This window comes from Colossoma macropomum, unplaced genomic scaffold (assembly GCF_904425465.1).
Source record: "Colossoma macropomum unplaced genomic scaffold, Colossoma_macropomum, whole genome shotgun sequence".
Taxonomy (NCBI): domain Eukaryota; kingdom Metazoa; phylum Chordata; class Actinopteri; order Characiformes; family Serrasalmidae; genus Colossoma; species Colossoma macropomum.
Window position 1 is genome coordinate 25837069 of NW_023494788.1, and position 20149 is coordinate 25857217.

At 39.9% G+C, this 20149-nt stretch overlaps 1 protein-coding gene across 11 annotated transcripts in view; it reads left to right on the forward strand.

Annotated features, from left to right (window-relative positions):
* The window catches only part of diaph2 (diaphanous-related formin 2), a 444886-nt gene that overhangs the window by 263322 nt on the left and 161415 nt on the right, over positions 1-20149 (forward strand). For all 11 annotated transcript variants that reach the window (XM_036568916.1, XM_036568915.1, XM_036568920.1 and 8 more), the window contains 2 exons: positions 1438-1539; positions 3574-3813. In XM_036568916.1, coding sequence (XP_036424809.1) covers positions 1438-1539; positions 3574-3813 — 342 coding nt within the window. The remainder of the gene's footprint in view (positions 1-1437; positions 1540-3573; positions 3814-20149) is intronic.

Consider the following 20149-nt stretch of genomic DNA (forward strand, 5'->3'; position numbering starts at 1 on the left):
TCTCCTCAGTCAGCAGTGGCCTTACAGAAGCCGGTCACCCAGCCCCGCTCAGCCACATTCCTTCTAGGCTACTTGCTCATGCCGGCCAAATTAGGGGAGTTAATGAAAGAGGAAGCTTCCAGAAGCCCAGGAAAAGGGCGCCTCTTCTGTGTTTAAAAAAAGAAAAAGAAAAAAGGTCTCCATGCTTCTTTTCATTTACTCTACTGACCTTTATGTGCACAATTAACATTTATGGAAAATGAAGGTTCTCTCACTTTCCTTCATTGTCCTCAGAGTGCCTTTACTCTTAGGAATAATTAGATAATTAGACAGGCAATATGAAATTATTTTTTAAGGGTAGGGCAACAGTGGACCTGACTTTAATAGTTGGAGCACAAGTGTTTTTCCACTTTGCTCAAAACAATCCCTCACTAAAATAATTCCCACACACGGCAGGACACCTATACATATAATGTAGAGCTTGCTGTACTTGTAATCTCCATCAGTGTAACATCCGCAGCTAGCAGCAAAGCTTTATGGTGAAGAGCTTGCTGTAGTTCTCTCCACCAACATGGTAAAGCGATGCCTGAAATAACACCCAGATTGAGGCAGACATGAATATTTCCCTTTGAGTTCAGCTGCGAGAGATTTTTAAGACAAAACGGTCTGTAGACTGTTGGAGAAAGCCTGTTTTATTCACTGCCTCTTCCTTCTTTGCATAGTGAGATACCAACAGGAAATAGTAGGTGAAGCCTGTACGTAAATCATGAGTGAACTTTAGAGGATAAGCTGAAGGCACAATAGATGCTGTGACCCCTTCCTCATTTAAAATCAGGTTCATTGCTTCATGTCTATGGATACGTTGTTCAATCTCTCTAGGGCTACATTATCATCAGTCTAATAGGATGTTACATCGCTTATTGGATAAAGGGACTTTCAGTGGATTAGTTCAATTTAATTGGTGAAACTAGACTGAGGTAGGTCGTGACTGATTGTTGGTGCTCTGGTATTGGTGTCTCTTAAGTATGAAATGATATGAAAATGTGACTAAATAGTCAATTACCAATTACTACCATTGGTACAAAAATAATATTAAAGTATTTTAAATATGTACATGTTGAAATCATTTCACCACAAGTATTTCACTGAAAGACTTTTTTACTCAACCTCTCATTTTTTTTCTCAACCTCTCATATTTCCTTTTTCAGAAAGGTTCTATATAGAACCATCTACAGCACATTCTGCATCAATCTCAAGAACTCTTTCATAATGCTAAAAACTTTAATCATGCAAATGGTTCTTTGAGAGTTCATGGTTTTATAAAGAACCACTTTCTTTACTAAAGAACCAATGAAGTACCCTTGTTTTTAAGAGTGTATAGAAACGTGTTGTCATGGCTCAATTAAGTATGAAGTTCACTCACACTTTCATATCTCGTGTTTGTGTTTGTTTCTGCAGAACTTGATCAAGAACCTGCCGGAACAGAAGGAGCTGAGTGCTCTGGCTGAGTTAAAGAGCGAGTACGAAGAGTTGTGCGAGTCCGAACAGTTTGGCATTGTGGTGAGTTCTGACTCCAACCCTTCGACCAGCACTCAGGTCCTCCGGGACAGACAGCTCTCAGTGACATGCAGCGAGAGGAGGCATTTCAATTGCCTATTGATTATGTCCTTTTGTTTTCCTAAGGCTTCTTCTCCTTTTGGCCCTTGCTTTTCTTTCTCTCTTTTGATTCAACTCTCCCCCTATTATTACCCCATTTTTCTGTCTCACTCTGGTGCACATCCCTTCACACACATTTCTCTTCCTCGCCATCTTTCTCTCCTTTTCAATCTTGTTTTTTTTGCGCTCTCTCTCTCTGTGATGCCGACTTTACCCCCCCTCCTTTCTGTTCCTGATGTTGCTCACACGAGTTGCTCTCCACGTCCGTGTGAAGGATTTGGAGCTGAGATGCGGATGGGGAGAGGACCGGGAAATTAAGAATAGAGCCGTTAAGAGAGAGGAGTAGAGAGAGAGAAAGGGGGAGAGAGAGAGAGAGAGTGTGAGAGAGTGAGTAAGTGAATGAAAGACAGGGAGCGCACAGGAGAGAGAAGACTGCCTTCAGGCTCTGTGCAGGATCAGTGCTATTCAATATATAAAGAGACGCAGTAATGTATAATTAAAAGGCCAAGAATATAAAGGGCATTTTTTATGACAAGTCAAATCTGGTAGCCTGGTTGTGACTGACAGAAGCTGTGATTTTGATGAATAATAAAGAGCAAGGCAGTGCTTGATTTTAATACAGAGTATGATTAAGTCTCCATGTTTTTAAAGTGGCAGAGCCCTTTTAGGTGCTGCTTGTGTGTCTTATTGTTACTTCTGCACACTGTGTCTATTGTTACAGTGAGAAGCACCTGCATATTTTCCTCCAGCATTAGAATTTTATGTTGTCTGGATGCAGATGTGCCATGTGATGTTCAATGGCATTTTTCTTTCTGCACTGAACATATCCCATAAGTGAGCTCTACACTGGTGCTATTCAACCTGTTCTGAACCAAAGGCTAGGCAGATTTCTGACCCCTCTTTTATTTATTTTTTTGCATTCTCAGTTAATTTAATTCAGCACGAGGTTACAGCCCCCTCCCCACCCCATCTTCAGTTGTACCTTACACCATTCTCTACCCGTGTCTTCTGAGGACATAATGAAGCAAGGCGAGCTATATAGGAGCAGGCTGAGGAGGCACCTCATCAACACCACCTCACACAGCTCCTTTGGGAAATAAGTCACTTTCAGCTTTCTTCCCGGTAGAGCTGTCACCAACTCAGCTCCTTTATTGTGATTTCCTTTTATAATATACAGGGAAAAAAATCAAATCAAGACAGACAGGGCAAGGATGAGGTGTAGTTATGTGTGTATGTCTGTGTTATGAGGAGGGGGTGGGGAACAGGTGACTTTGGGTTTTGACAGACAACTTGCACATAAAAATGAATAAATGTGAGAAGTAATGAAACATCCCGGCTGCGTCTCTGAGCTGCCTGCAAGCGCTGCATTATGTGAAGATCTGGAGCACAAGTGTCTTAGGTCGATCTCCTCTGCATGCGGCTCTTGCAGCGTTCAACTTGTGGTTGTTGTTTTCTGCTTCTTCTTTTTTTTTTTTTTTCTGCACTTCACTGTACTCCTTCCTCTCACCCCCCAACCCTTCTGTTTCTGTTTACTCAAATGTCATTTCATTTCTCTAGCCTCGCAGACCTAGAATAAAAAGTATTGATTGGTTTTATATTACTTTCACACAAATCTGTCTCATAGCCAATGGTGTCTGTTTTCTGATGGTGCTTCATCGTGCAGATAAATGTAATTGCGAACTGCTCAATTTGGAATTTGTTTGTTGGAGCTTTTTTTTTGTCTTTGCATCTCATATGTCTTGTTGGCAGACGTGTATTGAGTTTGATGATACAATTCAAATATAATTGCTCTGTTTACTTTCCCTTTTTCAGATTGTAGACCATGGTAAAGCTGACTTTATCAGTCATTTTAATTACCGAATACTGAAAAACAGTGTGGGCACTGTAAGGATGGCTAGCATGTAGAAGTGTTTGAACTGTTTTTTCTGTTGTTTGCAGATGAGCTCAGTGAAGCTGCTGCGCCCCCGTCTCAACGGAATCCTGTTTAAGCTGACGTTCGAGGAGCAGGTGAACAACATTCGACCGGACATCATGAATGTCACTTTCGCATGTGAGGAAGTTAAGAAGAGCGAGGGTTTCAGTAAGCTCCTCGAGTTGGTGCTGCTGGTGGGGAACTACATGAACGCTGGCTCCAGAAATGCCCAAACGTTTGGCTTCAACATCAGCTTCCTTGGCAAGGTACCGTAGCTCAAGCTAGCATCTCCATTCAGCTTTCGTGCTTTCAACACCCACAAGCCCATAGCTGAATTCATACATTTACAGCGCCAAAAAGGCATTCTGAAGGCGGGTCTCCAAGATAGCTTCAAAAACTGCTTTAAAGGTTAAAGCTTTTTATTTAGTCTGGGAGTGGCACTGTAATTCTTTGGTTACATACCATATGTTTTCGTGCATGACAGTGTGGTTACTTGGACTGGCCATTCGGAGGACCAGGACAATTCCCAGTGGGGCAGTATTTATGTGGGCTGCTGAGAAAGTGAGAACATTGTTGTTTCTAATGTAGCCCTATATAAAATGAAAGGAGCACACACATCTAGACATATTAGTGGCCCATGTCATTCTCAGTGTGTGGCCATTGGCCAATCACAAAATTGTAGTGGGCTTGTCTAAACAAAAGTCTAGGCCTAAGCATAGTTCCCTGTCTAGCCCTGTTCGTATCTCCCATATTTTCCTGGTGCATTGCCTCTCGAACAGTCCAGTCTAATCCGCAGAGGGCCGGTGTGGCTAGAGGTTTTTTACTCCAGCAAAGCAGGAGGTCACCTGATGAAATGTTTGAAGAGTAAGACCAACTAATTAATCAAGTAGAATCAGGTGTGCTTCAGCTTGTTTGGAATGAAAACCTGTAGCCACACCGGCCCTTTGCAGATAAAATTGGACACTCCTACGCTAGAATATTGTAGCAGTGGTGCTATTATAAGCATCAACACTGATCAGTCTCTTGCTGTGCAGCAGAGTTATATATGACTTAAAAAACTTTACTTGATGGAAAAGGAATACATATTGACCAGCATTTTAGCATTTTGACATTTTTTCCACTTTAGCCTGACATCTAGATGGAATTTTAATTTCATACTGATCAGTAATTTCTGGGATGATAATACTGTGTTGTTGCCGATACTGATACCAGTATCTGATGCATTTTCACATTTTAAAACGCATTTGCACTGTAATGGATATATAAAGTGCAGTGAATATGTACAGGTTAAAACTCTAAAGATGCCATTCATTAATTTTACATAGCCATGATTAGGCTAAATTGTAATAACAATTATGTTCATTTTTTACATATTTAGTTGATGCTCTTATCTAGAGCAATTTAAATGGTAGGTGCATGTAGGATTTTGAGTTTCAGTCAAAGACTAACCTAGCAGTGGCATTCTTGGATGAGGAATCAAATCTCTGATCTTTTGTGGATGTGGCTCTGCTGTGGGGCCCCTACATTAGTGGCAAGCTTGGCTGATCAGTATAACACAGTATTTGTTGTCAGGTCTTGTTTATATATATATATATATATATATATATATATATATATATATATATATATATATATAATATTTTTTTAATGATTATTTATTTATTACTTTTTTCCTCTTCTTTCTTTTTTTGCCCACTTTTTCTGGCTTCAGACATGAACACTGAAAGTTTACACTGTTACAACCTATTCTGCCGGACTGTTGTCACTTACACAGCACATAGACATTTTTCTACAAACTCACACAGCAGTTCACACATTCATTATTATTGGGTTGAAATTCATCTCTTAACATGTTAGGGTATCATTGCTTATAATGTAGTCTATAATGTCCAGCCCTGGTCCTGAAAAGCTACCTTTCTGCAGACTTTAGTTCTGTATCCAATAAGCTGCCCAGCCCCTTACTTAACTTCAACTTGAATCCAGCCAATCAGGGAAGAGCTCGATTAGCTGGAGCAGATGTGGCATATTATGATTGAAACTAGGCTCTGCAGGAAGGTAGCTCTCTAGGACTGCAGTGGAGACCATTTTTAATTAAAATTAAATTAAATTAAAAGCTCTTGTGATCTATATAAAAATAATTCAGCCCTACCTCCTGGTAATGACTGGATCTAAGCAGGTTTTAGAAGTCAAAATGCAAGCACTTTTTGAGATTGGAGAGTTTCTGCCTTTATGTTATGAGCTCGAGGGATGTTGCAATGAACGTGCTGTCCGTGGAAAATAAGCTTTATTTTATGAGTGTCATGAGTGTGTAATCCTGGCCTTGTGTTTTATAGACTAATTTGCATGGTGTAGCCATTTGGTGCTGCTACAAAAGCCAGCTCCCCACCCCTGTCTCCGGTCCCACACAGCCAGAGCTGCACTGCCATTCTTGGTTAGATCTTTCTGTTGGCCTTGTCATCTACTCAGAGGGGTCCCACCTGCCACTGGGAGACAGGTGTTTCAGCTGCAGGGGATTAAAGTGGAGCCAGTTGTGTGATAGTCAAATTTCTTTTTTCTTTACTTCCCCTTTCATTTTTGTACTTTTCATTTATTTATCTGGGTGCGACAAACCTGTTCTCGGGGTTATTTTCTTGCTGAGTTACAGTGTAACTTAGAAAGTAATTTAGAAATCTGAGATTATTTCATCTATCTATTTTGAGGCATGATGTTTAATCAATGATCATTTTGATATGACTCAATAAAACATCCCAGACTGTGAAGTTTTATTCATGCATGCCTGTTCTGAACGTCTCTCTTTCTGTTCTGGGGCTGCATACTAATCGCACTGGACTGGGATAAATCAATGATACATTAGATGAAGTTTTATGGGCTCGAAAATTTCACTTTAGCTTTCCGCCAGAATATCAGAATATGCATCCATACTGTCTACTAAATCTAGACCTACAGCATAACTAGGGTATGTAGTGCTTCATGCATATGTATTTTGTTTGTTAGGTTGTACAATGGTCCTAAGGCCATTTATTGTACAGTTTGCACTGCATTGTTCAAATGGTAGCCATTGGAGCAGAGATATTTTGAAGCAGTGTTTTTTTTCCCGATGCTTTCTTTTTTCTTCTTTATTCTCACTGGTTCTTTTCCGTGCTGTTATGGCTCAGAGGAAGTTTCGCCCCTGCTGCATGACCGTGCCCTGGCAAACCATCCCAAGTGGAAAAGCGAGCCGAGAGACCGCAGTGACCGCCGGTACACGACGCATCTGTGTGTTTCATCTGACCTCTCTGTCTAAAAGCTGTCCTTCATTCTCACAGCTGCACTCCTGCTCTCCCTCCCTGTGCACTATGCACATAGGTGCCAACAGGCCAGCCATTTCCATACACCCCATAAGCAGCACTGCAGTGGCCGTGGGTGTTTGGGGCCAGAGAGCAGTGCACTCATGCAAAGCGAAGTTTCAGCCTGAGCTGTAAACAATTTTTTTTTTCCTTTTCTTTTCAGAGACATGCATGCGTTCCATATTAGCAGTTGCATTTCCTGTTGAACCTTTATGAAAGTGCAGAATCACAATGAGATTTGTCCAGGCCAAAATTGGTTAAATTGTAGTGGAGTGCCTGCAGAAGAACCTATTCCTCCCCAAGGGGTTGATTGGGTCATTATTGTTAGAGAAAGGAAAATGCCCACATTCTTACCCGGGTCAATCAAGTAAATGGAACCCTGAGTGGCGGGTCTCAGCTAGCTAATGAGCTCATCAGGGAGGCCTGGCCGGGGGCTGACCCAGAGTCCCCCAGTTACAGCTCAGAGGCCAGACTCAGGCCCTTAGAGAGCCATAGGCTTAATCAAATAGAGATCACTAATGTTCTCTGTTCTTTCAATGAACATATGTTTTTTTTTAAGAAATACAGGTGATCAGGGCTCTCCTGTATGTGACAGTGATGTTTTCTTGTCAAGAATAACTCTTTACCAGTGTTACTGGGTCATCAGTAGGTCTAACACAATAATCCAATTAAACTTTTTTAAAAGTAATCCATTCCCCTCTCGATATGACTATTTGGCAGTTTTCATGATTGTAATACATATTTTAAATTATCTTACTGTTATCCTTTAGAGTAAGAAACGGAAAGCCTCATTTCTTTGCATGGCATGTTGTTTAGTTAAGTTCTTTTTTTATTATTTTTATTTTTAAGCTTTGTTTGTTGGGTTTAACAAAAAACATACAACTGGGTAATTGATACATTCAATGCATTTGAATATAAGAAAAATAAACTAAAAAAGAATATATATATGTAAGTAAATAATAATATGTTTCTCTAGAACATAATAATTTTGGCTTTTTTAAAGTTGATTACTTGATTAATCATGAGAATAATCCATCAATTATTTGATTGCTATTGTCATTAATAGTGACAGCCCTAGTCATGTCTGATATTTATTTAGAGAGTGATAGTGTTTGTCATAGCACAGTTGCTTCAGTAGTCCGGAGGCAACGTACCAGCATAACATAGTTAGCTGCAAGTTACTATTTCATCATGCTTATATACTCCAACATATGCCTATCATACACTCTAACAAAAGACAGGATGACTTATTTTGTGCCTAGTCAAGCAAAGAAGAAAAGCTCTTCTATTACAGATGTTTCGTTTTATCAAATGCAGAGTCTAATTTAACCTGATGCCTCTAAGTTGCTCTTGTTTCTGTGCTGTATTTGCTATGCTATGCCATGAAGTGTTTTAAAGCAACACTGTGTGTGACTCTCTCACATGCAAGGTCTTAGTGCAATGTGCTCAGTATGTGTTTGCCTTTTTTCTTATATCAAAAACAGTCTTTATTACTGTGTGAGCCATAGGTGCAGCAGTTCATTATGCAGAGGCAGAGTTGAGACCCTGAAATCTGCACACAGTGTCCTTGAACTGCAGTCATTATGAAGAACTATGCTTTTACAGGTCTGTAATGTTGCAGGAGACTGTAGAAGCTGTTGAATTATAATAACCTTGGCCATTTTTGTAACTACCATGTGTAATTGCATGTATTTATGTTGCGCAAGATTGGGCTTGGCAACAGTGCTTCCATCTGTGTACACATCATATGAAGATGTTGCGTCAAGTAAAGCAGGATTCACCTCTTGATCTGAGCGGCACGCAAGCCCTCTCACATTGCTCTTGAGTGAAAGGCTGTTTTCATCTATGAAGATTCTGCAGTGTTCTTCTCTGGTCATCATCTCCCAGAGACACAAAGGGCATTCAGGCTCTTTTAAGATTCAGTTAACTTTAATCTTAGTGAAGGTGGGAGGGAGAAAGAGTGAAAGAGACAAAAAAAAGGGAGAGGAAGACAGAGAGTAAGAGAGAGAAAGAGAGAGAGACAGAGGAACTTTAGCCCTCTGCTGTGTATTCGTACCTCCGTCCTTGTCAAAGTAACTTCTATGGAGGAGACTTGACATCTTTCAGAAAGGTAGACTCGGAGGAATGCACACAAAGATTATGGCAACTTCAAATAAAATGAAAACAGCCATGTGGGGAAAGGCTTGCTCCTTAGCTAGGCTCAGTTCAAAGCAAGGAGCATGAAAAGGCTTTAATTTACAGATAATGTTCATTAAATCTGGATTTTTCCTCCATCCTTTGGAGACTTCTCTTATATATGATTCATTCTTCTCAGCATGACCTGAAAAGAGCACAGAGCAGAGCCCTGAGAGAATGTTCTCTCTTCTGCTGTTTTGCTTTATTGTATTAGCTATAGGGATGTTCACAGGTACTCAAGAACTTGGATAACCATTCCAAGTGCCTGTATTTGAATGATGAAATCACTGTTTGAGTATTTATTACATTACATAATGGGAAGATAATGTACAGGCCAACAATTCAGTGAAGCTGTGATTTTTTCTAAGAGGACTGTAAAATATAGGGATGCATGATGATATTGGAATCATATTGGTATCGGCAGATGTTTGCTAAACAAGAAATATTGGCATAGACATTTAGATTTGACCGTTATTACACACAAATATTTGAATATATATCTTTGGCATCAATGTCAGCAGATATGTACATGAAAAACATTGGACAATGGCATAAGCCCACAATTCCCATTTCAATGTATCCCTTGTAAAATGTTCCAATTTTGCTTGTGTTTGTGAGTGCATTATGTTATACTTTGCTACAGTAAAACATAGTTCACTTAACCTGAGCGCACTGGCAAGGGCGTGTTGTTAAGGACAGGATTGAGAATTAGCATGACTTTACCACTAACTAGGCTAAATTCTGCAGCTGATGTTAGCTAGGTAGGGTGACCGGACATCCACGTTTTCCAGGGACAGTCCCCATTTTTAACTGTAAAATAAAAACCAGAAATTCCTAAGAAAGACCTGGCAGCAGAGCAGACGAACAGACATCTCACATTGTGCTTGTTTTGGACAACGAAGGGGGCTGGCCGCTGCAAACTACTAACCACTTCTACCACTTATGCGCCTAGTTTTAGAGAATACTGCTGTGTAGAACTCGACCAGAAGCTAGCAAGTGTTAAGTAAGTGTCTGGAAGTATATTGACCACTGAACTGGAAATGTCCCTGGTTTTCTTTTTAGAAATCTGGTCACCTTATAGCTAGGTCTAGAAACAATGAAAAATAATTTTCTATGGCAAACTAATATGTTGGCACATAGTCCACTGAGAAAACCTCATGTAACAGATGAGATACAGATAAGCTACATTATCTTCTTGCTCATTATCCCTTTCTAAGGAGGCACTCATATGGAGAAAGGGAACATTTATATATGATGCTGGTGTGGATGAAGATTTATTATTTTGTAATAAAAAAAAAAAATTCAAAATGTCCAGGTACATGTGAAGGCCTTAGTCAAAAAGCACACGACTAATTAGCTACCTGGTTTTTGTTATAAAGACAAGATGCCTTCCAGTAACTAAAGTTCTGCAAGTTTAATTTGAGGGCCTGAATAACTTTGTAGTACTAGTTTTAGGGGAAAAGAGAGTTATATATTCTCCTGGCCACAGTAAACTTTCTCACAGATGGTGTGGAAGGTGTGCTTATGAACAGATTAACTCCCTTCGCTACCTCTTTCTCCACCCCAATACTGCCCACTGCCAGAGGTGTAGCCTGGGGCTCTATGGTTTTCACTTGTCATTCGCAGTAAGCAAATGATCTCCATGACAGGCCTAGGAGCTCTGAGATTAGTTTGTTGGCTGCTGCTCTAGTGTAGGCTCTACTCTCTGCTGCCACTGTTGACCATGATGCAGTCTTTTCTTTCTCTCACTGCTCTCCTCTCCCCATCAGTGTCTGCTTGTTTGAGTGGGAGTGTGTCTGACATGGCCTCCTGGACTATTAATGCAAAAATCGAAATCTAGAAGAATCATGGAATCAATGGCTGCAAGCAGGAGGAAAAAAAAAAGAAAAAGAAAGTTTAATTGAGAAATCAGAGATGACAGTCCTTTAGATGATGTGAGATTTGCTTCCTCCCATAGCCACTCATGTCTCTTATTAGCTAATTGTTCTGGAGGATTTATAGCTATATTTCAGGCATCTCTGTGGAGACTTTGTTATTCTGCATGAAGCATCAGTGCTCTTCCACCAATACAGAGTGAGATAAAATGACTACGTTAAAGTATATTAACAGTGTTTTCTTTCTTTCTTTTCTCTTTTCCATCCTTCTCCACAATCTAATTTGAAAGCAGTTTTAGTATTTTTCAAATTGAGCACAGTCCCTGAAGATATACGTATGCTTACATAGTAACACAATGCTGAAAGCTGATTTTACACGTTTGCTTCATCATCCACATAAAGAGGTCCTTATGAAATATTGGACTTGCAAAGAATCTGAATTGCAGTATCATTAAGGAAATCCTTCGGTACTAAAACCTGTTCCATCATTCAGGAGGAAGATAATGGCATTAGTACAGTGAATACTGTCTGATTCACTGTGCTGAGATGCTGAGAACAAAATGGGCAGTGGGTGTTGTTGATATGCCTACAGAATGAGACAGTTATCCTACTATACAGTAGGATCTATCTGATGCGAAGTAATTGCCGCTGGCTCCAGTGCTGCCGGGAAAAGGTTGCCTACATGCATGAAGATTGCAGTTTGCTTCGTTGGTGGCTCTTTTGGTACAGCAGTCTCAGTCAGAGCTCATTGGGGAAGGAAGAGTAGCTCGGTGCGAAGCACAGCGACGAGGAGCAAGGAGGGGAACGGAGCCTGGGGGGACGAAATGAAAGTGCCTTGACTGGAAAATTAGTGGAACATCATAACTTAAGGCAAATTAGATCATTCAATTCCTAACAAGATTACTGGTGGAGCTGACATGACTGATGTGGATTGTGCCGGGGAATGTGCTCGACTAATTTGATAGAAATCTCTGCTTCTCTCTGCTATGTTGAGGAGGATGTGTTGGGAACAGAACAGTGGCATTTATTGCCTCAATCTCTGTGCTCTCTCCTTATAGAGTGTAGATCCTAAACCATACAAAAAGACAGGGAGCTAAAGCCAACAGACTAAACCTTACCTTCTTGTTCTTTTGGTCTCAACATCAGTTCCAGTTTATGCTGTGCTGGACCTGCAACATTTATAACATCTGTACCGCTAGGTGCTGATCAGCTTGGAATTCTGTCAGAAAAACTTAATGACTGGCTAATCATGCAAAACTGCAGGGTTACACTACTCACACAGCAAGTACCTCAACTGCACTCAACTGTATTCAATAAATGTCAGTGTTTTCACTCCCTCCCTCTCTTTTCTTCTGTCTCTCCCTACCCTCCCTTAGCCTACGCTTCTGTAGGATAGAAAGGGGAAAAGAAAAGTCAACAACGAGTGTATTCTGCCCCTCCTGCTGTCATCAACACATCCAAGCAGAATTCCACACCTAGAACATTGATAGGATGAAGAGAGTGAAGATTCTCAGTTTCTTTTGTCATCTGAATGCTGAATTATGCCACGTTTAGGCAGCAATTCCTTGGCATGAAAAAAGGTGTCTGGATTCCATGATTACAGTCAGGTTTTTTCACTCCTTTCCTCATCTGCTGGCATACTGTTGATCTTATGTAGCAGATGAAAACAACTCTGCACAGCAGCGCCTTAGCATGCGATAATGACAGTTTGGGGTATAACAATAAACAAATTAAAATTTGAAATGCATGAAATTAAATTGTGATTACCCAAAGTGAGCAGATGATTGATCCCCATCTAATGAAAGAGTGAGCGAGTGTGCGAGTGCAGTGCGCGTCTAAGGGGCGCAGTGTGTGTACAAGAGGCTGCTAGCGTGCAAGTGCATATGTGTGTGTGTGGAGCTTGGCTGTGGGGTTTTATAACAGGAATATTGCCGGGATGGGCACACTGAGGTGGGCTGTGCTAATTAGCTCTCTCAGCATGCAGCTCGAGCAGCAGTGCAATCACAGTGGGGAATGAATATGGAACAAGTTGCCGATGCACTGGAGTGGAGACGCTGGCAGACACAGGCACGCACGGTCCCTCTGGCTGGCACACATACTCCGCCCTCCCTCCCTCCCCTTCATTCTTTTCTTCTGCCTCTTCTTTCTCTTCTGTCATATCACTCTTCACGTGAGACTGCTTTAACTTATTCTTTCCTTTCCTTATCCATAGAGACCTGAGACCAGGATTCAAGTGGGTCAGTAGGAGGAGTTTTTCCCCCTCATTGACAGGCTTTAATTTATGCGCATATGCCACTGGGGTGACATGGCCCGACATGCTATATTTCATTTTTATTCGTTTGTCTTTTCACACTCCACATGGACTGGCTGTGACTGACAAGGGAAAAGTGAATATATTGAGTGAGTTATTTGCACCTTACTTGGAAAATTCTCATCTTCTGCAGGCTCTTAAAAGGGGAATTCCACAGATTTTTTTGAAAGTCATTCAGTGCGGTTTGGATTTGGTCTAGAGCATTTTTTTCTTCAGTGGCAGAGAGGTGCATGCAGGGCATTATAAGGAAAATTGTACCCCATTAGAACTTTTTTCCTCAGGGTTTTTTTTACTCTTTGTATTTACTTTTGTAAATATTACAGATAAAAACTCCGAAGATGCTAAAGTATGCAGAAGTGGGAAGTATGCCAATATTATATCAATATAATGATACATTTTAATGTTATGAAAAGCAAAATGCTTTTCTCAGCGTATCGTCAATATTGCCCATGCTCAAATTCTTCGCAATTGCATCTTTCATTAAATAAAGCACTTAATTGGTCCTGTGAAATTGGATTTAGTGCCGCACAGTATATAAAATGTTGAAGAAAATCACTGTATTTGTAGTTTTGATGGCTTTAAATATGGCACTACTAGTGCATTTCATTGCTGTTCAAAAAATATGTATCTCCAAAATGGTAACTTTACAGAAGAAGGCAAAACAATTTTTACCTTTTAATGTAACCTTTCACTTTTTAAAGTAATCTGAGCTGATAAGTTGCATTATCTCACATCATGCCACTTGAATGATGTGCATTACAATTCAGGGAATGAATTTTTTTTTTTAAATCATAACTCGTACAGGATACACTGAGTGTTACAAATGCCACCAAGTGATATAAACTTCCTTTCTCTTATTTTCTGCGAGCTCTTAACTCACCAGAATACAGTGAGTGTTAGGACTGCCACCAAGTGAAATATTGTTTCCTTTTTTTAGTCACTATAAAATCTTTTCACTGAAAATGCAGGAGGCGTGCAGTATATCTGTCAAAAGTTTTATTTTCCTTGCGAAATAGTGTCTCAAAACCTTTATATACGTCACTAGCCTCTGGATGTTTTTATCTTCTCACAAAAAAGAAAAACGGCAGCCACAATGCAAATGAACTTTAAAAAAGATGGTTCTTCAAGGGTTCTTCAGTAAAGGGAATGGTTCTATTTAGAACCATGAGTACTATATAGAACCATTTCATTCTTAAATGCCTATCTGCATGGTGAAATGGTGCTTCAAATTGTTGAAGAATGTGCTATGTATTGTTTTATAAAGAACCTTTTTGAAAATGTTTCAGTCACACCAAAAAGGGTCCTTCCATTGTTATGATGTCAAGCCTGAAACAATAGAAGAAGACTTTTTGGTGCTATATAGAATCATATACAACACGTTCTCCATCAGTCTGCAGAACCATCTTTTTTAAGAGTGTATGCATAAATTGCTGGTAATCCTTGGGGCTAGAAGAAGAAGGGGAGATGTGTGCTGCTGTAAAACACACATTACCATTACATGTACCAGGCAAAAATGAGAGCCATATTATGTCCCATGTATGTTCATGTCAGTTATCGCAGGCACAAGTTGTGCCGTGGTCATTACATATTCACTGTCATTTGGAATTCACTTCAGTGACCATTAGGCCAGAGTGATTAGCTGTGGAAGTCTGGCAGTAATAAATGCTACTTAAATATTTCAGCATCACTGAAGCACTATCTGATTCCACATGGCTTCAAGGTGCAAAACAGTTTTTTCTTTCTTCATCCTTTATTCCCTGAGTTCTGGCCAATCGGTGGATGTTCAAACACTTTAATGACCTGAGCTATAAATAACTATAATTTCAGAATTAATTTCTTCAGAGAGGTTGCTGATGAGCCTTTAAAATGTCTTTTGATTATTCCTCAGGTGCCCATGCAACAACAGGCTATCCATAAACCGCAATTGTTGATACAGGGCAAAGAGATTTGAAACTCTAATATACCTTTGTCTTATTGTGTTAGAGATGAAATCTGATATGTTTCAGCAGATCCTTCACCTTTCCACCTTACCAATCTCTTTTCCAAAATGCGTCCATATTACATGGATTTCTATATCCTGGAATTGTTATACAAATAATCTTGCCTGGTTCTCTTTCCCTTCATGTAAACGTGAAAGAAAAAGAGATTGACCAGGCTTAAAGGAATGGATAGTGCTGAAACCAACCCCAACAACCCCATTCTGTGATTGTTCATAACTTGAAAATGTTTTGCACAGGAACAGTGTAATTCCTGTTATTTTTTTTTTTTTCCATCTAAATTTAGTAGAAGCTCTACCGTCTTTAAACCCATCGGCTGCATAAAGCCTATGTTTCCTTTGATAGCTGTGGAAATCGGAGGGGGCAGGCATGCAGTAAAAGTGGTGAGGTCGTCAGCGGCGGATGGCAAAGCCTTTAAAGTGCATTATCTTCCTGCCTGCTCCGCCGCCACTCCGCCCTGAGCCGGCTGATTGGTAAACATCCTGTGGCTGAGCGGGTGCAGAACTTAATTCTGTTTAAATAAAGAAAACAGCATTAGGTTTTTCAGATGCCGCAGCATCAACACAAGAATGTCTGGCCTTGTTTTGATGTCTGCTCTGGAGTGCTTGTGATTGCTTCCATATTAACCATTGTACATGTTTTTCGCTTCACATAAAGGAGTCAGCAGTGGTAGATATCAAACTGTAGATAATTTGCAGAGGTGCTGAGTTGAAATTCTTCTCTGTATTGACTCCCGCAAGCGGTAGTGCAGCTAGCCAGAAAGCATGAATAATGTGCAACACAAAATTTCCCAGAAAAAAAAAGATAGGGGCAAGACATAGAAAGGCTTTATGAGCTGTGAGTGTACTGTAGCGGAGGGAGAATTACAATGCCTTCACAGTTTTTGCTGCATGTCTTCTTGTTTCTTTCTTACAACATTTCTGTGTAGCAATATTGATCTTAGCCAGCCAGCTCTCCAGATGAAAGAGTCACTTGAAGAAAATCTTCTAGTATTTAAGGTTTGATTATTCTTTTGTATGTTTTTTTTTCTTTTTAGAGTTTTTTTTTAAATTTATTTATTCATTTTAAAGGCAGCAGTTGAGACATGATTCTTTGCCTGCTCTACTTTATAGACAATCTCTGGGGGAAAAATTGGAAGTGATTTATATAATGGATGCTGGAACACAGTGGCATTTTCAAATGAAAACACTCCACAGGAAATTCCGATAATAATTCACAGATTATTTGCCAAACCGTTTTGCTGGGGTTCCTCTGGTGCAGGCGATCAGGCTTTGGGAAAGTGTGCAATCACCCTCACTGATAAATAGATAAATACCGCAGAACAGGCTGTAAAGTAACAGCTGAATTATGCTTTCTTAATGGATTAATCAATCCCAGCTACTCCAGTCAGAGCTCGCAGCCATTCATCCTACCTGGAACAATTGGTTTATAATCTCAGGGAGGCTTTCTCACTTTGAAAAGGATACAAAGGCCTCTCTGGGCTAAAAGCTTTATTGATCTTAGAGACCCCTTTGAAAAGGTAATTATGTGTCACAATGAACTTGGATTAATATATTGCCTTTGTTTGCATATCAGTATGATGGATGAATCTTTGCGCATGCATATTATTTGAAGTAATCCTGGATCATTAAGAAGGGCGGACATGGTAAATGGCATGGAGAAGGGCAGAGATGCCCATCAGCTGCTGAGTGGAAGTCTTATCTCTTCACCACTTTCTGTTGCGGTTTACACAACTCTATCCACATGCACCAGCCAGGGAGGAAGTGGATGCAATATGGCAGTATAAAGACCAGACTCAGTGGCCAGTGTTGGCTGTGTTTAGTGCTCCACTATGAACCAATGTGTAAAATGTCTTAAGAAATGGAAAAACTTGGTTTGGTAGCTGAGAACATGTATGTAGGTCATACAGCTCTATAATTGTTATGAGTGTTTAGCTTTAACTTGTAATGCACAAGCTACCTTGTTGAATAATCATATAAAAAAAAAGATTGCATAATTACATTGCATTTTACCTCATGTTACAAATGTCTGTTCATCATGACCTAAAACATAAAAGTGACATCAAAGGAATATGAGTGCTTCATTCACAGCACGTTCGCTGCTACTAATAAATATGTGGAACTTCTAAATCAATGGCCCTTATTCATCAAAGCTGCATTCAGGCGAATCTGATCACACAAAACTTTTACAGACAGTTTTGTTGTACATCGTTTTCATCTTTGGCATATCTGTACAATCAAACACGTGTCTGGTAGGAGTGTGTGTAAATTTGAGCATACTAATTTAACAACCTGAACAAAAATTCTTGACTTGCAGTTAACTAACCAAAACTATTGTTAATGTCATATATAATACTAAAAATAATGCTAAAAAAAAGAAAATGTAATACTAATAAATTGTGAACATGGCAATCAAGTACCAAAGTGGATGTACTTATTTTATATGGATAAAATGCTGCAACTCTTCTGTGTTCCTTTAAATACAGAAGAGTTATTACAGCATTTAAATATTCCATTTTAGGGAAAAATAATCAAACAACACAATCACATAATTTTTTTAATCACATCAATTTCATTTATTTCACGTTATTTTTTCCACTTATCGCATTTTTAACACTTTGGTTTGGTCAGGTGGAGCACTGCACTCACTGCCCATCCTCAGTCTCTGCCTATGAGCACAGTCATTGGCTCACAAGTCATTTTATTGGCTCACTATGAAACATTGGCATGAGTTAAGGCATGCTTCATGTAAATGACGTGTAATGCTAACCATACACTAGAAGACTTTGAAAAGACTAAAGTCTGACACCCTCTCACATCTAAAGACAGTGTCATGTTTTTTAGTCCAAGACTATGATTTTGCAAAGACTAGGAATCTTGCAGTGTCACTATTTACAAGACTGTAACTAGATTTTTGAGATTATTCCCCATCATGCACCTGGTGGAAATTTACAAGCAGATAAACACTTTTCCTTACACTTTATAGTGGTACAGATGGGAAGATATGCTGGCTGGGTTTGTAAAGATCTGGGGCTCAGATAAGTTCACTATAGAACTGTATATTCTGGCAGATCATCACCCAGAATTTTAATTAACCTGTAAAATGTGCAGTTACTATTTTAATTTGATATAAAGATTTACACATCCACACAACATGCAGCAATTCAGCATTGTTGATTGGGTGTCATGAACTAAACCATGAGAAACAAATAAACAAAATAAGAAACGACTGTAACAGAAAACAGAAAAAAACAGAAAAAAAAAGTTGATGATTCTTCAATAATGGCATTCTTAAAGTCCTCTGCACATTTCCTCACGTGTTACAGGCTAAGTGAACCTGAAATATTAATAATATTAATATTAACAGTTTACATTTCAAGTTAATATGATTATTGTATTGAAGTGGAGCAGATTTTCTGTTTTTACAGAGATTTCAGGCACTCATGCCTGCTCTCTCTCTCTCTCTCTCGCTCTCGCTCTCGCTCCCCCTCCCTTTCTATCGTGCCGCGAGCCTGCGCTCGCCCACAAGCGCTCGCGCGTGCCCCTGGCACCTCACTATTTGCATGAGCCAAGACTTAAAACTTAGATAATATTAAACACGGTTGATTTTGTCGCAGCATTAGGACGAGAAAAAGACTGACTTAAGACCGCCATCTTGACTACCATACACCACGTATGCAAGTGCATACCGAGTGCAACGCGACTCTAACAAGACTCTCGTGATTTTATTCTGACATGGATGTTTGTTTGCGACAGTGAAATCGTTGAAAAGTCGTTTGGTGTAAGGCCGGCAATGAGATACTGTTAGACTGGGGCTTGAATTTTACGTACTGATTCATCGTTTGCACTCAGATCTCTGCTTGTTTTTATGTTGTAGGAAAGAATCAGACATAAAGTAGTTTGTACGTCGTTAGAGGTAGTCATATCTAGATTAATGAATAAGTGCCAATGTTAATTGGAAATCAAAACACATTTTCCTTCTGTACCCGGACGTTTCCAACAGGGTATCACAGAGGGACTATGAATTAGTTAAGCGTGTCATTCAAAAATAAGTGGGGGGTGGTGGGAGGTTGAGGTAAAACATGATGTTGTATTGTTTTATAGTATTATTTTCCCAGCCCGCTAGTGCACAGTGACAAAATAAAAACGGTTTTTGAGGCGGGCAAAAGTCATTATGTTTCGATCAAGGATTATAGGAAAATAATCCTTTTATCTTTCAAATGGTATGTTATGACAAGTAGTTAAAATGACCAGGGACATGGCAATTTTTTGTTACCCCTGAAATGGGAGAAAATAAATGGGAGACATTTTGTCCAGTGAGGAAGAAAGCCAGGATGTGTAGTGCTTGCCACTGGTTTGTGAAAAGGTTAATATCACATCTGCTGTGCAGTACAGCTGGAGGATTCACTCTGCCTTCGCCTGCCCTGCTGAGGGACTCAACCGCCATCTTCTCCTCAGAGCAGCCTTCCTGGAGCTGTGGCCTGACAGCAAACAATCTGTTTGAGCTCGTGAGAGTGAGGAGGTCACCCAGCCCCAGTGCACTTCTTAATGCAGGCCTGCAGCCACAGCCCTCCAAATGGAGGAGATGAAGCAGAGGTGGGGAGGGAGGGTGTGAAGGAGGGAGAGGAGAAAGAGAAGTCCTGTGTGAGCTGTGCTGTCCTTGAGGTTTTTGAAAGCTGTTTTTTTTTCTACAGATTTCTGTCAGAAAAAGAAGTCCGCTTCCGTATATGAAAGCAGTGAAGTGCAGCCGTTTTGTTTTTTTGTTTTTTTTTTGTTATACCTGTACCTCTTTCTGAGTCATAGATCAGACTGATTTTCTAAAACCAAATTATCCTCAGCAAATCATATTTTCAAAGGCAGTGTGTTTTTCCACCCACTCATTTAGGTCAACTCTTATTGGTAGTATTATTCCGATACATT